The sequence below is a fragment of the Stenella coeruleoalba genome (assembly GCF_951394435.1).
Source record: "Stenella coeruleoalba genome assembly, chromosome: 9".
In the NCBI taxonomy this organism is placed as follows: Eukaryota; Metazoa; Chordata; class Mammalia; order Artiodactyla; family Delphinidae; genus Stenella; species Stenella coeruleoalba.
Window position 1 is genome coordinate 99,956,324 of NC_137155.1, and position 17,962 is coordinate 99,974,285.

General features: G+C 37.1%; 1 protein-coding gene across 4 annotated transcripts in view; it reads left to right on the forward strand.

Moving 5' to 3' along the window:
• GALNT11 (polypeptide N-acetylgalactosaminyltransferase 11) overlaps positions 1-17,962 on the forward strand; it is a 54,853-nt gene that overhangs the window by 11,161 nt on the left and 25,730 nt on the right. For all 4 annotated transcript variants that reach the window (XM_079931886.1, XM_079931885.1, XM_079931888.1 and 1 more), the window contains exons 2-4: positions 11,228-11,560; positions 14,689-14,812; positions 16,496-16,662. In XM_079931886.1, the coding sequence (XP_079788012.1) occupies positions 11,266-11,560; positions 14,689-14,812; positions 16,496-16,662 (586 nt within the window). In that variant the 5' untranslated portion in view covers positions 11,228-11,265. The remainder of the gene's footprint in view (positions 1-11,227; positions 11,561-14,688; positions 14,813-16,495; positions 16,663-17,962) is intronic.

A 17,962-nucleotide genomic window follows, 5' to 3' on the forward strand; every position in this document is an offset into this window, starting at 1 on the left:
GAAACATAAATTTATGTTAAAAAAATCACTGGATGATACATTTTTTAAAGAGTGGCAAATAGGAAATCACTGGTCTGTTCCTTGCCAGGTGGTATTACAAAGTGATTAAGGACACAGGGCAGACATCAGAGCACCGGGATTCAAATCCAGTTTCTCCCCTTAACTAGCTCTGTATGCTTAAAGCACGTTACTTAATTTCTCTAAAATCAAGAGGGAAAAAGATAAGCGTTGTTCTTTCCCTATCTGTTATATTTTACACCGTGGACTAGTATTTTGCTCTATTTTTGTTAGTCTTAATTTGCATATTTGACTAATGTACATAAACCACTTTGTTGGCACTGTATACCCCAAGAGGCTCGTGACGTGCCAGCAGAATAAAACACTCAATAGCCGTGGTGGAAGGATAGTCAGCTGCGCTAGTATGTCTTGGGACCCTAGGACAAAGCTGGCTGCAGGAGGCCGTGTTGACCGTGGATGTATGTTTGCTGTCTGTATTGAGCGTGTTTGGATATTTCAGAACACTTATTTTAGCAACATTTTTTTTTCCTGTTCATTTATTTCATCTTTATCTGATGTACTTTTGGTTTAATCCCCCTTTTTATGGGCAGAAAGGGAACAAGAAATAACAGTTTTATAGTTTGGGGGATTGTGTTTATGTACTCTTCATTTTATGCGCCTCTGTCAGAAGTTGCAGTCTGGAGGCTGGTCAACAGCTTTTGCAGTTCTTGAGTTTGAATTGCTTCAGGTGGGGGACATGCCCCGCCACTTGCCACCACGCTTATGTTTTTTCTCTCTTGCTTCTTTTATCTACTTGGCTTCTGACTACACATGTACATGTTTTTGCGCAGGCCCTTATGAGGCTGTGGTCACTTTCTCCTTATTTTCTTCCACAGGTCTTAACCAGGGAGAGCTGCTACTTTCTACTTATAGTCAGCCTCTACCAGCCCATATTCACTGACCAAACACGTGTCCTGAGTTTGGGTATTTTAAGTACTTTGTCATATTGTCTATCCTTTTAGTTTTCTTTTCTTTAGTGTTTAATTAAATTTGCTTCTACCTCCAGTCAGCATTACCATGTGGTTTTCATCTGCATTTGAGGTATAATATATAGACAGTTACATGTATTTATGCTTCTTGATTTTCTTATAGAGAGGAGATTCATAAATATCAGGTCAAAGGATTGTTCTCAGGGAGCATATGATGTCTGGAATTTGCTCTGAACCTTTCCTAATTCAGTAATCGCCTTATTTATAATTATGAACTATATTTCCTTCTAGTCTTCAGAGTAGATAAGGAATGAGAAAGAATCATGTGTACTTTTGTGTTGTCATCACCTGGTAATTTCACAGGGTATGTAGGAAGGGCAGTGTTGTAAATCAGTATTTGTCCTTACATGACTACAGCTGAGTTAAAATATCAACGTGTCTCTCTCAAGGAGAAAGCTAACAAATGTTTGCTGTTTGACCCTTTGGAATATAGAGTATACTGATCAGAAAGTAGCTAGAAACTACTGAAAGGTAAATACTTCACATTTAAGGAGAGACATTTTAAACTTCATTAAATGTTATGAAAAGTATTTTGTACGGAAGGAAAATGGGGGCTGTCCCGTTCAGTTAAACAGAATTGTCTCATTAGCCTTGTAGTAAAAAAAAAAAAAAGATGGATATTCAAAGAGGCATGCTAATTTCAGACTAGATAATGTTTTATAGAGAAAAACCAGTTTTTCAAATCATGCTTTTAGAATATTTGTTTAGTGTCCAAATTTTATTCTCAAATTTTTGACAAATTAATGGAATTAAAATATTTCTTTCTTTAAGTATGCTAAAATCCCTTTGCTTCTGAGGTTAAAAGAAAAGGCCATATGTTTCATTTGAAGCCTTCTACTATTTAATCCTCTCCAAATTTGTTCTTATATTTTTAAGTTAGGAAAGGCAATTTTTTCCTAAGAAAATTTTTACCCTGATTATTAAAAAAATACATATTCTTTGTATTTCTTTTTAAATGAAGAAAAATAGAACATTATCCATAATGCTGCTAATCATAATCTATTAAATTTATTTTTCAGTAACTGCAAATAGCAGTATACCATTTTATGGCTAGTGTAGAAAGATTAAAAACAGCTAGTAGAATTTACAGCAAAACAATAGTGGTGAGATTTCAGGGTTTTTTTAATTTTTAACTTTTGGCTCATCTGCACTGTGATGAGAAAAACAACTTTTGAGGAAAACAACTTGTTTTTCTGAGTTGCTGCGTGGGCATTTTACACTATGATAACTCTACTCACACCCGGAGTTTAGACATTCAGATCAGGGCTTGAGTTTAGGGTGCCTGTCCTAAGTTCCCACTTTGCCTTTCCCCAGGGCATCTTTTTATTTTTTTTTGGCTGCGTTGGGTCTTCGTTGCTGTGCACTGGCTTCTCCTTATGCTGGCTTCTCTTGTTGTGGAGCACGGGCTCTAGGCGTGCGGGCTTCAGTAGTTGTGGCACACAGGCTTAGTTGCTCCGTGGCATGTGGGATCTTCCCGGACCAGGGCTCGAACCCGTGCATTGGCAGGCAGATTGTTAACCACTGCGCCACCAGGGAGGTCCCCTCACTCAGCATTTTTAATTCAATACACCAGCTCCGGCTTCTCAACACATGTATTTTCTGATTGTTTAGCATAATAGCAGAACTTAAAGTGTCAATCCCCGGCACCTTACATGGTGTCTGGCATGTAAAGCTCCTACTGTGTTCCCAGTGTTAACCTTTTCTTTAGGATTATTTAATGATTTTCAGAAGAAAAATGTTGGATCATTTAGTACATTTAATAGGCTATGATTGGAAAATTAATGGAATGATTTTAAGTATCTGTAGAGTGACACTGTAAAATAGGCATTGTCTTAGTGAACTGTACATAATCTAACCACTTTGTGGAGCGTAACTGAGTAGTAGTGGGTACGCACTGTGTTCTTTGTTACTAGAAGATGACTGTGAAAAGCATCTCAAAATGGGTCTTCTTAGCTTCAACTATTGTGCTATTGAGAAATACCCTTCACTCTGATCTGATAATGATGCAGGAATTTAACTTCAGTGAGATCTCATGAGATTTTAGACCTTTGTGACCTAATGGTTTGCCACAGAGCATTTTTGGTGTAACAGTAGATGCTGATGGTAGCAAAAAAAGCCTTGGTTTTTGAACAGCCACTATGGAAAACAGTGTGGAGGTTCCTCAAAAAATTAAAAATAGAGCCACCATACGATCCAGCAGATCCACTCCTGGGTATTTTTCTGAAGAAAACATAAAACACTAATTTGAAAAGATGTATGCACCCCTGTGTTCATTGCAACATTATTTATAATAGCCAAGAAATGGAAGCAACCTATGTATCCACTGATAGATAAATCGATAAAGAGGATGTGAGATACACACACACACACACACACACACTGGAATATTATTCAGCTATTAAAAAACAATGGAACCTTGCTGTTTGTGACAACATGGATGGACCTAGAGGGTATTATGCTAAGTGAAATAAGTCAAAGAAAGATTTCACTTATATGTGGAATCTAAAAAAGAAAACAGGGCTTCCCTGGTGGCGCAGTGGTTGAGAGTCCGCCTGCCGATGCAGGGGACGCGGGTTCGTGCCCCGGTCCGGGAAGATCCCACATGCCGCGGAGCGGCTGGGCCGGTGAGCCATGGCCGCTGAGCCTGCGCGTCCGGAGCCTGTGCTCCGCAATGGGAGAGGCCACAACAGTGAGAGGCCCGCGTACGGCAAAAAAAAAAAAAAAAAAGAAAAAAAAAGAAAACAAACAGACATAAAACAGAAACAGACTCATAGATACAGAAAAACTGGTAATTGCCAGAGAGGATGGGGGGTGGGGGAATGCATGAAATAGGTAAGGAAATTAAGAGGTACAGACTTCCAGTTATAAAGTAAATAAGTCACAGGGATGCAATGTACAGCATAAGAAATATAGTCAATAGTGTTGTAATAACTTTGTGATGACAGATGATAACTTATCGTGGTGATCATTTTGTAAGGTATAAAAATACCAAATCACTCTGTTGTATACCTGAGACTAATATAATATTATAAGTCAGTTATAGTTCAGTAAAAAAAAATGACAATGAAACTGTCTGTAAACTGCTTAGCTGTCTTCCTCCTCTCCTCCTCTTCCTTCAGAGTAAACATTGATTTCCCAGGATGTGCTCTGCTTACATATTATACTCTTGTCTAAGATTTCTTGTTGCACAGAATCTAAACAGTGTCCTGTAACTTCTTTTGGAACAGAAATACACCTTAAAAATTATATAGTTATTTGTTAATTGTTAACACTAGATACTGTGCTAAACATAATGGGTTTGGAAAGATGGGAATGATCCTGTCCTTAAGGGGGTTTGCTTATAGTAAGTATAACAATGCTTGTACTATAGGCAAATTGTTCATTGGTATATCTCCAGTCCGCGTATCTGGAAAGGATTCTTCTGTCGTTAACTGTACCTCTCCAGAATCTGAGTGTTGGCGTCTCATTTTCCAACCACAACATTCAGTCTTTCCAGGTCACTCTCTTTGGTAACATAACTCCAGCAATCATTCAGCCACACCGGAATCTCTGATCATTGGCCCATCCACATTTTTTCATCCTGCTTCATTCTTCCTTATCCTCTCATTTCTCCTTGTCTGGCTTAAATCTGTGGTTTGTCATTCTAATCAGCACATTGCATATACCTTTCCGCATTCTTCTTCTCCTGGACCTCCCTGGCAAAACCCTGACTCTTAGCTTACAAGGCACCTGTTCCTGAGCAGCTCCCAGACCATGGCTAGAGAAAACATGAAACCATACCATCTTGTCTCACTGCAAATTCATGTAAACAGGTGGTTAGTCTTTTAATCATTTGAGTTTTAAAAAATATATTACATTGATATCTAACTGCTGAAGTTTTCGCTTTATTAACTATTTAAGTTTATGATTGAAAGTGTTTGGTTACTAGTTGTTTTGTATTAACTAACCTTAAATATTTGCTTTGACCCTCCTTTTAAAGGTTTTCGTGTCTTGGATGTTGAAGCCATGGGTATATAGAAAGAATGGCAAACAGTACGAAGCAAAAAGACTTTATTGTGTAGATGCTGGATTCATTATTTGTTAGCATAGATTAGATTAAATTTTCAGCCTTTTGATTTTTGTTTGGATGTTTTAATTTCTTAAGCAGTTAGGGACCTGTTACTTTATTATATAACAGGCATCTGATTGGTTTCCACTTTTTTTATATTTGGTTGTTAACTTCTTGACCTGTGTCTAAAGGACTTCTGAAGTCTTTTGCTTCTGAAGATTTATGATTAATTATATTTAAAAAATGACCTGATTTTGTAAATTCCTCTCATTTTTATAGGTTCCTTAATTTAGTATAATGATTCACTACATAAAACAATTTCTCTAAAAAAATTACCATAATATGGCTTGAAAAAAATAATAATTTTTACCTGATAGAATTGTTGAAAGTTAATACATTTTACAGTTCAGGACAAGGACTCTTGATGTTGAGCTGTTGTGGAGAGGATGAGCTGGGGGTGTTCCGTGAAGAATCTGGACAGAGTTGGCCAAATCTTATGGGTGAGGTCTTCAGGATAAAACTCTTTCATTTTGCCCGTAAGTGCTGGCAGTCAAGAGGTAGCCTAACATCACGCAGTGAACAAAATAGAAAGTAGCCTCCTGTTTTATCACAAAGAGCTTTATTTAATTTGTGAAATTGGACAGTGAGAGCCTGTTGTTTTTTGTACCTTTTCTAATAATAATTATGGCTGTTGTCCTGCCCAGTTGTCATACTGTTGTTGACATAAAGTAGTCATGATCTCCACGTGTAGCATTAAGGTATTGCTTGGCTCAAACAGGATAGTAAACATTGGTTTTGAAATCCCGTATTTTACAAGCATATTGATAACCATATTACAGTAATCTTTTCTTTAATTTCAATAAATATTTATTAAATGTTTACTATGTGCCAGATTTTGTTATAAGTTCAGGGGATACTGTAGGAAATAAAACAGACAAAAAACTTGCTCTGATGAAGCCTACATTCTAGCGGGGGGAGATAGATAATAAATAATAAATGTAATGAACAAGGAGTTAATGTAGTATGTAAGAAGGTGGTAAGCTGCATGGAGTAGGGAAGATGGGAAGTGCTGGTGTTTGGCAGTTGAGTTGCAGTTTTAAATATGGTAGTCTAGATGGAACTTTGTTGAGAAGGTAATATTTGAGTAAAGATTCAATAGAGGTGAACTTAGCTGGGGTGAAAAGTATTCTAGGCAGAGGGAAGAACCAACGCATAATCCCTAATACATTTAGCGACGTATAAGGAGACCAGTTTCTAGGATGAAATAAATGAGGAGGGAAGTAGTCGGAGATATAGTCAGACTATTAGGGACTTGTAGGTCATTGTAAGGAACAGATGGTCACAAATACGTTTAATATTATATTTTAAATTTAGACCTAATGAGGAGGAAAAAGTTAACATGTGTTGAATTTGTCCTATATTCTTTCATTCTGTAGATATTTTCCAGCATCTTCTATGTGCCATTTATTGTGGCACTATGCTAAGTGAAGGGAGTACAGTGAGCAAAGAAACAGCTACAAAAGGTAGCCACAGTTTTTATGGAGATTATCTTGGTCCCGTGCAAATCAGTGTTTGTGTGCTAACCATTGTGCCTGATGCTTTACAAATATTATCTTACATAATTCTAAGTATTTCATTTAATTCTAAGTATCTAGTAAGATAGACAGTATTGTTAACTTGGAATACAGTTGATGAAAATGAGGCTAAGAAAATTTCGTAATTTTTCCAAAGTTGCATAGCCAGTATGTGACAGAATGGGATTAGAACTTAATCTTGTCTTTTCATTATCTGTTGTTTGGTTCCCAATCTGTCTCTGCGTCATAGGTAACCTATTAACTGTGGAAGCTTGTTAAAGCTGTAGACCGCTTAGTGCTACCTCCGCAAATTCTTGTTTAGTGCATCTGGCACAGAGCCCCGGGAATCTGCATTTGTAATAAACACTCTAGGGACTCCTGTATTTTGGAACTGTTGCCTTCAATATTATATTTATGGTGGGCATCCTAATCTTGTCCCTGTTTTTAAAGAAAATGACTTCATCATTTCACCATTGAGTATCATTTTTGCTGTAAGATATTTAGAGATGCTCTTGGTCAGATTAAGGATTTCCCTATTCCTAGTTGCTAAGAATTGAGTGTTGAATTTTAATAAGCTCTTTATAACCTCCACTGACCAAATCATATGCATTTTTTCCTTTAATTTTTTTTAAGGTAGATAATAATAGGTTTTCAAATATTGAACCAGCCTGGTATTCCTGAAGTAAATATAACTTGTTCATATGTATTCATTTTTTAAAACATTATTTGTTTCAGTTTTAGTGTTCTCTTTAAGATTTTTATAATCTGTCAGAGATTGTCTTTAATATTCCTTCCTCATACTGTCCCTGTCTTGTTACCAGGATGATAATAGCCTCAGAAAGTGAGACAAGAGCACATTTCCTCTTTTTCTGTTCTTTGGAGGCAGTCGTATGAGACTATTCATCTGTTCCTCAAATGTCTTGATAGAACTCACTTGTAAAACTGTCTAGAAATTTTTTATCTAGAAATGGTTTAATATTCAAAAGGACTAGTACAGCCATCCCAGTTTCCTGATTTTCCAGTCTTAGTTGTGCATTTACATTTTTCTAGGAATTTATCCATTCCACTTAAATTTATGAACAATGCTTTTATTTTTAATCCACATCTATATTTATGCTCTCTTTTTCATTTTTGGTATTATTTATTCCTGCTTTCTCTTTATCTTTTTTTCCTCTCTTTTTTTCTTGATTAGTATTGCCAGTGCTTTGTTAATTTTATTGATCTTTTAAAGAACCAACTTTTGGCTTTGTTATTACCTTGTCTCATTTTCATTTCCTGTTAATTCCTGATGTAACTGTTTTTGTTTCCTTCTTTTACTTTTGTTGGGCTTGTTCTGTTTTTCTGAATTCATTGTTTGTGGTCTGTATTTTCTAACATTAGCATCCCAGGCTATAAATTTAGCTTTTGCTGTATCTCACAAGTTTCAAAAAGTAGCATTTTCAACTATTTAGTTCTAAATAGCTTCTAATTTCCATTTAGACATTTTTTGAGTTTTCTGGTTATCTTTTTGTCAGTGATTGGTTTTCAGCTTAGTTGTCTTGTGATCACAGCATGTGGTCTATAGGATGCAAACTGACCCCAGTTCTTGAGGGCATTTGCTTTTGCTCTACAGCTCTTCCCCAGGTATTTGCAGTACTCACTACTTTATTTCCTTCAGGCCTTGTCTAAATATCACCTTCTCGGTAAGGCCTTCCCTAACCATCTACCTAAAATTTCACATACCCTTTTCTACTTCATATCACTCTTCCCTGCTTTATTTTTTCTCCTTAGCACTTACCACTTTCTAATATTATCCAACATCGTGTTCAAAACTGGGTAGGGAAGGAAGTAAAGTCCTTAAGGGATATGTGGCTGGGGACAGAAACAAAGTATAAGCTTTGAGAGAAGGGAAAGGTTGAGTGCCTGCAGTGAGATTGAAGAGTAACTAATAATAGTAGTGCAGGTGACCCTTGAACAACAGGGGTTTAAAGTGCTTGGGTCCACTTATACGTGGAGTTTTTTCAATAAATAATACAGTTTGCCCTCCGTATTTCACAGGTTTTGAATCTGTGGATTCAGCCAACCGCGGACAGAAATTGCCATCTGTGGTTGGTTGAATCCCTGGGTGTGAAAGCCGTGGATAAAGAGGGCCAGTAAGGGACTTGAGCGTCTGTGGGTTTTGGTATACACGGGGGCTCTGGAAGCCAACCAGGCGGATACCAGGGGACAGATGCTAGTGTGGGTAAGAACAACACAGCTGGGGAGTCAGGACTGTGCTCAGAGAGTGAGGTTTTCATTTAATATTTAAGAGGTTCGTCGATCAGTTGTGGATGATGATAAAATCAAGAGTAGGGGCAGGGTCCCTTAAGTAGAATGTGGGTGAAGGTTGTAGGAGGGACATGAATCAAGACATTTGGAAACTAGGGTTTTGAAGGATTCTGGACATCACCCAACATGGTGGTGGGATTTGGGATAAAGAAGAAGGATGTGAACGAAATGTCAGTGTCCACCTGTCTTCCAGAGCTGCTTGACGGAATAGCCCTTGAATAGCATCGTCTGGCTTCTTGTGATTGGAGAAGGGATTGGCTGACTTTCTCTCTTGGTCCATTCTGCGTTCAGGGTCAAGGAGGCCAGGTTGAACTGGGAAGGCCTGGAGTGGTTTGAGGAAAACAATCTAAATATAAATCTTCTTAGATAGTTGAAGAAGCGATTGGCTCCTCAGATGCACAGTTCTTTATGCCATCAGTGCAGCCTGTGCAGGTAGTCTTGAACTAAAGAATTTCATGGCCTTTTGAGGAATTAGTGCTTTTGTTTTCGATGTTGTTTGTTTGCTTATTTTTTTCCTATCCCCAAGCAAATATTTTAGGAAGTTATAATGCCTGTTTTAGTTGAAATCTAATGTTTCACCTAAATGTTTCTAGTCTGTATTTCTGCAACATTTCTATCGCAAAGTTGCAACTTTTGATTTTTCATTTGTTTTGAATCCTCCATTCAACATTTTCTTCTACTTCCAAGTAAAGTTCTTTTTCTGTGCCTGTCTTTAATTTTAAAAGTGCTAACAGCTGACATGACAGTACTTTCATTGTTACCTGACTTTCCTTTTGTACTGTAGTCATTTCCCTTTGGTATTAGTGTAGTGGGAGTTTTTGTTTGTTTGGATGGTGGTGGTGGTGTTTTCTTTCTTTTTTGAGCTTTTGAATTGACAGGTAGTGAAATATATAATAGTTCTTGGTTGGCAGATCGTTAAGAAATTGAGCTATTTACTGTCTTCTGGGCTTACAGCATAACTGTACAAACAAAACAGCTTTTTTTTAACTTTTATTTTGTTGTTATTAATTTTGTTTATTTATTTTGGCTGCGTTGGGTCTTTGTTGCTGCGCGCAGGCTTTCTCTAGTTGCAGCGAGCGGGGGCTACTCTTCATTGTGGTACCTGGGCTTCTCATTGCGGTGGCTTCTCTTTGTTGCAGAACACGGGTTTTAGGCACACGGGCTTCAGTAGTTGTGGCTCGCGGGCTCTAGAGCACAGGCTCAGTAGTTGTGGCGCACGGGCTTAGTTGCTCCGCAGCATGTGGGATCTTCCCGGACCAGGGCTCAAACCCATGTCCCCTGCATTGGCAGGCAGATTCTTAACCACTGTGCCACCAGGGAAGCCCAAAACAGCTTAATTTTTGAATTGGAGCTTACTGATGTTGATTTGCTTTGTCCTGATTTGGGAGGCATGATAATATTATTTTTTAAATTATTTCATACTATAGAAATAAGAAGTAATGGATAAGTAGTATTGCTTTGTAGATTTCTTCTGTATATACATTACTTAAATAGGGTTTCTCTGCCCTCGTGTTCAGTGAAACTATTTTATATGTGCATTGGGCTCTTTACAAAGAATTCCTCAGGAGGTTGTGTGAGGCCTCCATGAAGACCAGATATTATCAGAAAGCTTAGGAAAAAACTGCTGTTCGATGCCATATTGTTTATAAGACATCATAAGGAGAGGGAAAATATAATTATTTGAACTCTTTCAGTTATAAATTTGAAATGTAACTGTTGAATCTAGAGTGGACGTTAGGGCAGGTTTAATCTTTGGTTGGAAAGTGAATCTATTTTTTCAAGTTGCTTATTTTTAATAACAGATTTTAATATCCTTGGATTAAAAGATTTAGTCTTATAATTTTACAGTTAGAAGGGACCTTAGATGTACTATCATGATGCATGTAGTACTTGTATTTTCCTTATGAAAAGTTAGAACCTGAAAAAAAATTAGCATACTGAAAGCAATCCAGAACAAAGGTGAAGAAGTATCCATTAACATGGGCAAATGAGTAAGTCAGCTATCTTGCTGCCGTTAGTTTTCTGAGTACTAACACGTTGGCTTGTGGTTTTAATTGTTGAATCCCTTTATTTTTTTATTCAGTGCTGTCCATATATATATCTTCTTATATTTGGCTGTTGGTTAATGGTATGCATAGGGGTCCTAAGTAAATTGTTTAGAAGTGCTATTTGGTAGGTTGGAAAACTGAACATAAACTTGGTAGTTGATTTAGAAGTGTCTTGTGTCTAACATACTTATCTTTCTCTTTTAGGAAACTGAAAATGGCCCTTCAGCTATGCTAGGTCTATAATGGGAAGTGTCACAGTTCGATATTTCTGTTATGGATGCCTTTTTACATCTGCAGCCTGGACGGTTTTGCTTTTTGTTTATTTCAACTTCAGTGAAGTGACTCAGCCACTTAAGAATGTGCCCATCAAGGGGTCTGGGCCCCATGGACCATTCCCCAAAAAATTTTATCCCCGTTTCACTCGAGGTCCAAGTCAAGTGTTAGAATCACAGTTCAAAGCAAACAAAATTGATGATCTGATAGAGAATCATATTGAAGATCCAGAAAGAGGCAACATGAAATTCTCTTCTGAACTGGGTAAGTGTATTTGATTTTTGCTAGCAGCATGTCAAAGTATTTTCTCATTGGAAGTTTAACTGTTCTTTAAATCATGTATTGTTCAGAGAATTAGAAATGTGACATTTTTTCTGCACTGATTTATTTCATTCATGAACTAGCTGAGGTCGTATGATTTTTGCAGACTCAGTAGGGAGTTATATTCTGTTTTGTCCAGTTCTGACGTCAATATTTTATGAGGACTTGGGAGAAACTAATGAGGTCCAGAATAGGAAAAAAAGAAAAGAAAAGAAAGAATGAAAAATTAAGTGGCTAGAGAGAAAATGGAACCTATGGGGAAGGATTATAATTGCTAGCATTATTTAATAAGGGAAAGTAATGGTTCAAAAGTGACTGTATTTAACATATTTTGAAAGGCAGAGTTAATTAAAACAGAACATAAACCTTTGAGTTTGGAAATAAGTTGAGATTACTTATATCTAATAAGATTTCTACTTATAAGAATTATTCAGGTGCCGGAATATATTTATTAAATACAGGAGTTTATAAAATAGAAGCTTTTTTATTCTTCAGAAATTATATTCTGTTCAATTTGGAAGCAAGACTGAATACTGTAATTTTAGAGTCCTGGTTTCAGCAAATTTTATTTTAAGGGGTAAATGAGCCCTTTAAAACTTTGTCTTTAAAACTTAAAAAAGAACTTTGATCTTCATTGACACATCAAATAATAAGTAATTTAAGAGTAAAAGCATATAGTAAGAGATTCTGAGAGATTGAAAGATCCACAGAATATAAAGGAAATGTTAAAACAGATTTCTTTTCACTTCATAGTTTCAAAGAATAAAATCAGTTCCTAGGATTTAATCACTTCCTAATACAGGAGGTTGAACATATTTAAAATTATATGAGGAAATGGAGGCTAATACTTACTTTAGTTTTCATAAAATATACCTTCTAATCTTTTTCAAACAGCCATTTGGACATTTTAAAAGCATTAATGGGAAAATTTCTAGTTTTTTTGTTTATAGTAATTTTTGTAAAACTTTTATAAAGAAGTAACATTGGGTTTACCTTTTTTTTTTTTTTTTTGGTGGTACGCGGGCCTCTCACTGTTGTGGCCTCTCCCGTTGCGGAGCACAGGCCCCGGACGCACAGGCTCAGCGGCCATGGCTCACGGGCCCAGCCACTCCGCGGCATGTGGGATCTTCCCGGACCAGGGCACGAACCCGTGTCCCCTGCATTGGCAGGCGGACTCTCAACCACTGCGCCACCAGGGAAGCCCTGGGTTTACCATTTTGAATGGACTTTGTTTGCCTGTGAAAGAAGTAGTGAGAGAACTGTAGATATTTGAAGTGATAAACCCAAATTACCTACCTGAAAAACTAAATTCTTTATTAAAGATCACAAAAAATATTATAGCGAATAAATGAATTCAGCAAAGTTACAGGGTACAAGATCAACACACCAAAACCAGTTGTATTTCTGGACACTAGCAATAAACAGTCCAAAAGTAAAATTAAGGGAACAATCCCATTTACAATGGAATCAGAAAGAATAAAGTACTTAAGAATAATATAGCCAAGGAGGTCTAAGATTTGTACACTGAAAACTACACAGCACTATTGAAAGAAATAAAAATAGACCTAAATAAATGGAAAGAGGTTCATGGATGGAATGCTAAATACTGTTAAGATGTCAGTACCACCCAAAGCAACCCACAGATTGAATGTAAATCTTATCAAAATCCCAATGGCCTTTGTTGAAAAGATGGAAAATCTGATTCTACAATTGATAAGGACTTGCAAGGGGCTCTGAATAGCCGGAACAGTCTTGAGCAAGAACAAAGCTGGAGAACACACACTTCTCTATTTCAAAATGTCCTGACAGTGTGATACTGCATAAGAATAGATATGCATCAGTAGATCAAAGGATAGACTGAGAGTCTGAAAATACACTCTGTGACATCTGTGGTCAAGTAGCGTCTATGGTCAGTAATACCTGAGAACAAGTAACGTCTGTGGTCAGTTGATTTTCAGAAAGGGTGCCAAGAGCAGTTAATGTGGGAAGAATGGTCTTTTCAACCAGTGGTGCGGGGACAGGTAGATACCCCCATGCAAAGGAATGAAGTTGAACCCTTACCTCATGTCATATTAAATTAACTCAGAATGGATCAAAGACTGTAAAACCCTAAGAAGAAATCATAGGGATAAATAAGATAATTGGGGAAGCACTGCATTCTGTATTTCATCCCCTCATATCTGGGAATCCATAAAACAATATTCTTTAAAAAAAAAAAAAGAAACCTGCTCAACTCGAACCTGGGCCCCCGGCAGTGAAAGTGCTGAGCCCTAACCACTGGACCACCAGGGAATTCCCTTACTTGACTTTTAAAATCCAATCTTTTCCTGAATTATTTGACTGTGAAATCTTTTTTTTCTTTTTAACGTCTATTAATGTCCAGTGGAATTAGTTTTCCATGACCAGATTTTCAGAAATGCTGTTACAAGGGAGTCATTCTGCGAGGAGAGGCTAAAGGTTGTATGTGGGAAAGAGGAAGCAAGAGGCGGCTTTATTGTTCCTGGTGAAGGTGAGGTTTCTGGCAATGTTAGAGCAAAGGTGTTAAATTATAATGATCTTGATCAGATCTGTGGAGGACTTTCCTGACAAGAGACTTTATAGAAAGGTTTGTCAGTAGTATAATTTTTTTAGGGGAGGAGTTCATATAAAAACTTGCTGTTAAAAAAAAAAATTTTTTTTTTTAGACAAAAATTAACAAAACCAAAAACAACCTTGCATTAATTGGGGCCTGTTGAGGTCCATATGGGTTTCTATAGTCTATTGCTTTTATGGAAAAATCATCATTAAGTCTCTTTTTTTCTTGGTCATAGGTAAGTTTTTCTCTTGAAAGTATTCTTAAGATTATGGCTAGTGAGCAGGTGTCATTTATGGTTAAGGTACACTTGCTTTTTGAGCTAAACTGATAAAAATTTGACCTTAAACCTCAATTTACTTTTTTGAAAATGGAGACAAACTAGATTTGAGAAACATGGCTATTACCTGGTTATAAGAAGTTAAGATCATAATATAACAGTAACTGTAGCATTCCTTTCCAGATTTAATGTACTGACTGTGACGTCACTCTTTTGCAGGTATGATTTTTAATGAACGTGATCAGGAGTTGAGAGACTTGGGGTATCAGAAACATGCCTTCAATATGCTTATTAGTAACCGCTTGGGCTACCATAGAGATGTGCCAGATACAAGGAATGCAGCGTATGTTCCTTATTGGTTTCTGCTAATCACTCTAATAACACAGTGTTTTTAGTGCCAGCATAATAAGCCATGGGGGTGGTGTTAATATTTTGCAATTAGGCCTCTTATTCAGGATACTAGAAAACCTAAGACAGATTTCCACTCATACTATGCTTGAAGCCACATGGTCTGAGATTGTACTGACAAAGTTCTAGAGCTTGCTGTGTTTCTTTTGAAATTTAAAATCATGTGGGAAAAAGGAGGGAGGTGCTACCTGCATATAATTAAATAACCTTCCAAGCATAAGTTTATTTTAAATGTTTGTTTATTGGATTCATGGCGAAAAGGAATTAATATCAGTGAAGAATTCTACTCATCATCTCACTTTTCTGTTTTCATTATTTTTGTTTCTTCAAAGGCTTTTCATTCATATGGTCAATCAGTCATTCATTCCACAGATCTGTTTCAGCACCTTTTGTGTTTGCTGGACTCTCTATTAGGCCCTGGAAATAAACAAAATAAGACACAGTCTCTTGGTTCACAAGGCTTAGAGTCTAGCAGGGGAGGTAGATAAAGAAGTGAGTAATTGCAGTTACACAAGAATGAGGGCTGTAATAGGAGTTGGTGAAATGGGGTCCTCCAAACCAGAATGACCAGGGAAGGCTTCATAGAGGGTGATGACTGAGCAGTGATGTAAGGGAAGGTTTTCCCCTATATAGGGAACAGATCGAGGCATAAAATTATACTATTTGTCAAAGGGACTGAAACAGTTCACTTTGCCTGTAGTGGAGGAATGGCAAGAAACTGGAGGTGGGCAGGGCCCAGACGTTGGAAGGCTTTGTATGCCATGCGAAAGAGCATGGAATACCAGATTTTATTGTTTAAGTTAGTGGGGTTTTTTCTTGTGGCTGCTTAAAGCCACTTAATCCTTTTTATCAAATAGTTGCTTACATGGAAGCTCTTCCATTATCCAGATATATCATAGTTTACTCAAATCTTTTTCTATTATTGGGCAAAAAATAAAATTTTCAAATACAGAATTTCACATTTCCATTATTTCCTTTTGAAACCTCTTTGAGGAGAAGAAACTGAACATCAGCTTATGAGTACTGCATTAAAAACTCGCAGTGATTTTAGTAAAAACATTTTTATGTACCAAAAAAGAAAAAAAAATTCAAGTTTTTAAAACGACCTAAAAATAAGCGGAGTTGCAGGTACTGGAGGGAGAAATCATTAACAAATGTAAAACTCTTGAATAAGAAAACACATTGTGATGGGGAGGGGGAAGGGTAAGCTGTGACAAAGCGAGAGAGTGGCATGGACATATATACACTACCAAACGTAAAATAGATAGCTAGTGGGAAGCAGCCGCATAGCACAGGGAGATCAGCTCGGTGCTTTGTGACCGGGTGGGATAGGGAGGGTGGGAGGGAAGGAGACGCAAGAGGGAGGAGATATGGGAACATAGGTATATGTATAGCTGATTCACTTTGTTATAAAGCAGAAACTAGCACACCATTGTAAAGCAATTATACTCCAATAAAGATATAAAAAAAAAAAACACGTTATCTTAAATGCTTTTTAAAAACTTGTTAATAATGTAAGGAAGAGGCCGAACAAGGGGACAGTTAATGTTTAGTGAATAATAACCTAAAACATTTGAGCTTTTAAAATGTCAGAATTTTCCCACATTCGTCTTCACAGATGTAAAGACAGGTCTTACCCGACGGATCTGCCAGTCGCTAGTGTTGTTATTTGTTTCTACAACGAAGCCTTTTCTGCCTTGCTCCGGACCGTGCACAGCGTCCTAGACCGCACGCCAGCCCGGCTTCTTCACGAAATTATCCTCGTGGATGATGACAGTGACTTCGGTAAGGACTATTGTAATTGGCAATGTGGGATCTATGCAGTTGTTCACTGTCGTGCTGACCACATCAGCAGAGCTGACCGTTCAGTATTTAGTGGATAGGAGGACCCTCATGCACGCAATTGCAACAGAGCCAACCACAATTAAATGCCTGATTATAGGGTAATTTCAAAGAAACTGCACTGTCTTTGTAATCTGTTTTCAAACTGTGCTACCGAAATTTGGCCCTTGAAATTTTTCCCTTGGCTTACCTTTTTAAAAGAGTATTTTTATTTTGAAATAACTATAGATAGACAGTAAGTTACGAAGAGGTCCTGTGTACCCCTTCACCCAGTTTCCTCCATTGGTTACATCTTACATCATTATAGTACAATATCAAAACCCAGAATTTAACATTGGTATAATATGTGTGTACAGTTATTTGTCATTTTATCCCATGAGTAGATTTCTGTAACCACCACTGCTGTCAAGGTACAGACTGCACTGCTCCATCACCCCTTCAAGGTTGTTATATAAACAGAATCATACAGTATGTGATGTTTTGAGATTGGCTTTTTTAACTAGACATAATGCTTTGGCTTACGTTTATCTCGTCAGTCTGTTATATCAGCCGTCTCTAGATAAGGTGGATTGCATTCTGATAGCTCTTAGATGATCTCTGAAGGCCAGTATTTTATGATTCAGTACATACTTCAGACCCTTATTTAATTCAACATAGACTCTTCCTAAAAGTGATTTCATGTACACACAGCAGGATGGAGGGCTGTCCTCAACCTTGTGAGAGAGGTTGTATCCCCATTTTACAGAGGAGGAAATATTAAGTAATTTGCTCAAGATCCTGTAGCTGTTAAGTGGTAGAGTTGAAATTAGACCCCTGGTCTACATAACTCCAAGCCTTCTGCTATTTTCATTACAGTAACCTGCAGAGATACACTGATAAATTGTATGTCAATTACATATTTTTTCACAACTCGAGGGTTTATTAAGCATCTCTTATATATCAACAACAGAATTGGTATGCAAGTATACTTAAGTATACAAAATGAGGAAATGTACACTGAGACCAATGGGTGCAAAATTCTCAAACCCTGGTAACTATTGAAATCTCATAGGAGAAATAGAAAAAAATTGAATTTCAAAAATGAATGATTAAAAAAACCAAGAATTTGAGTCTGGACCAAGTAGAAGATTGGCTAAGTAGTATAATTCTAGAATTTATGGTGTTGAATTTTTTTTTTAAGTAAACCTGTATTTTTCATTTTGTTGGTATTTTTTCTAAAAGGGAAAATTCATGATCATTTACA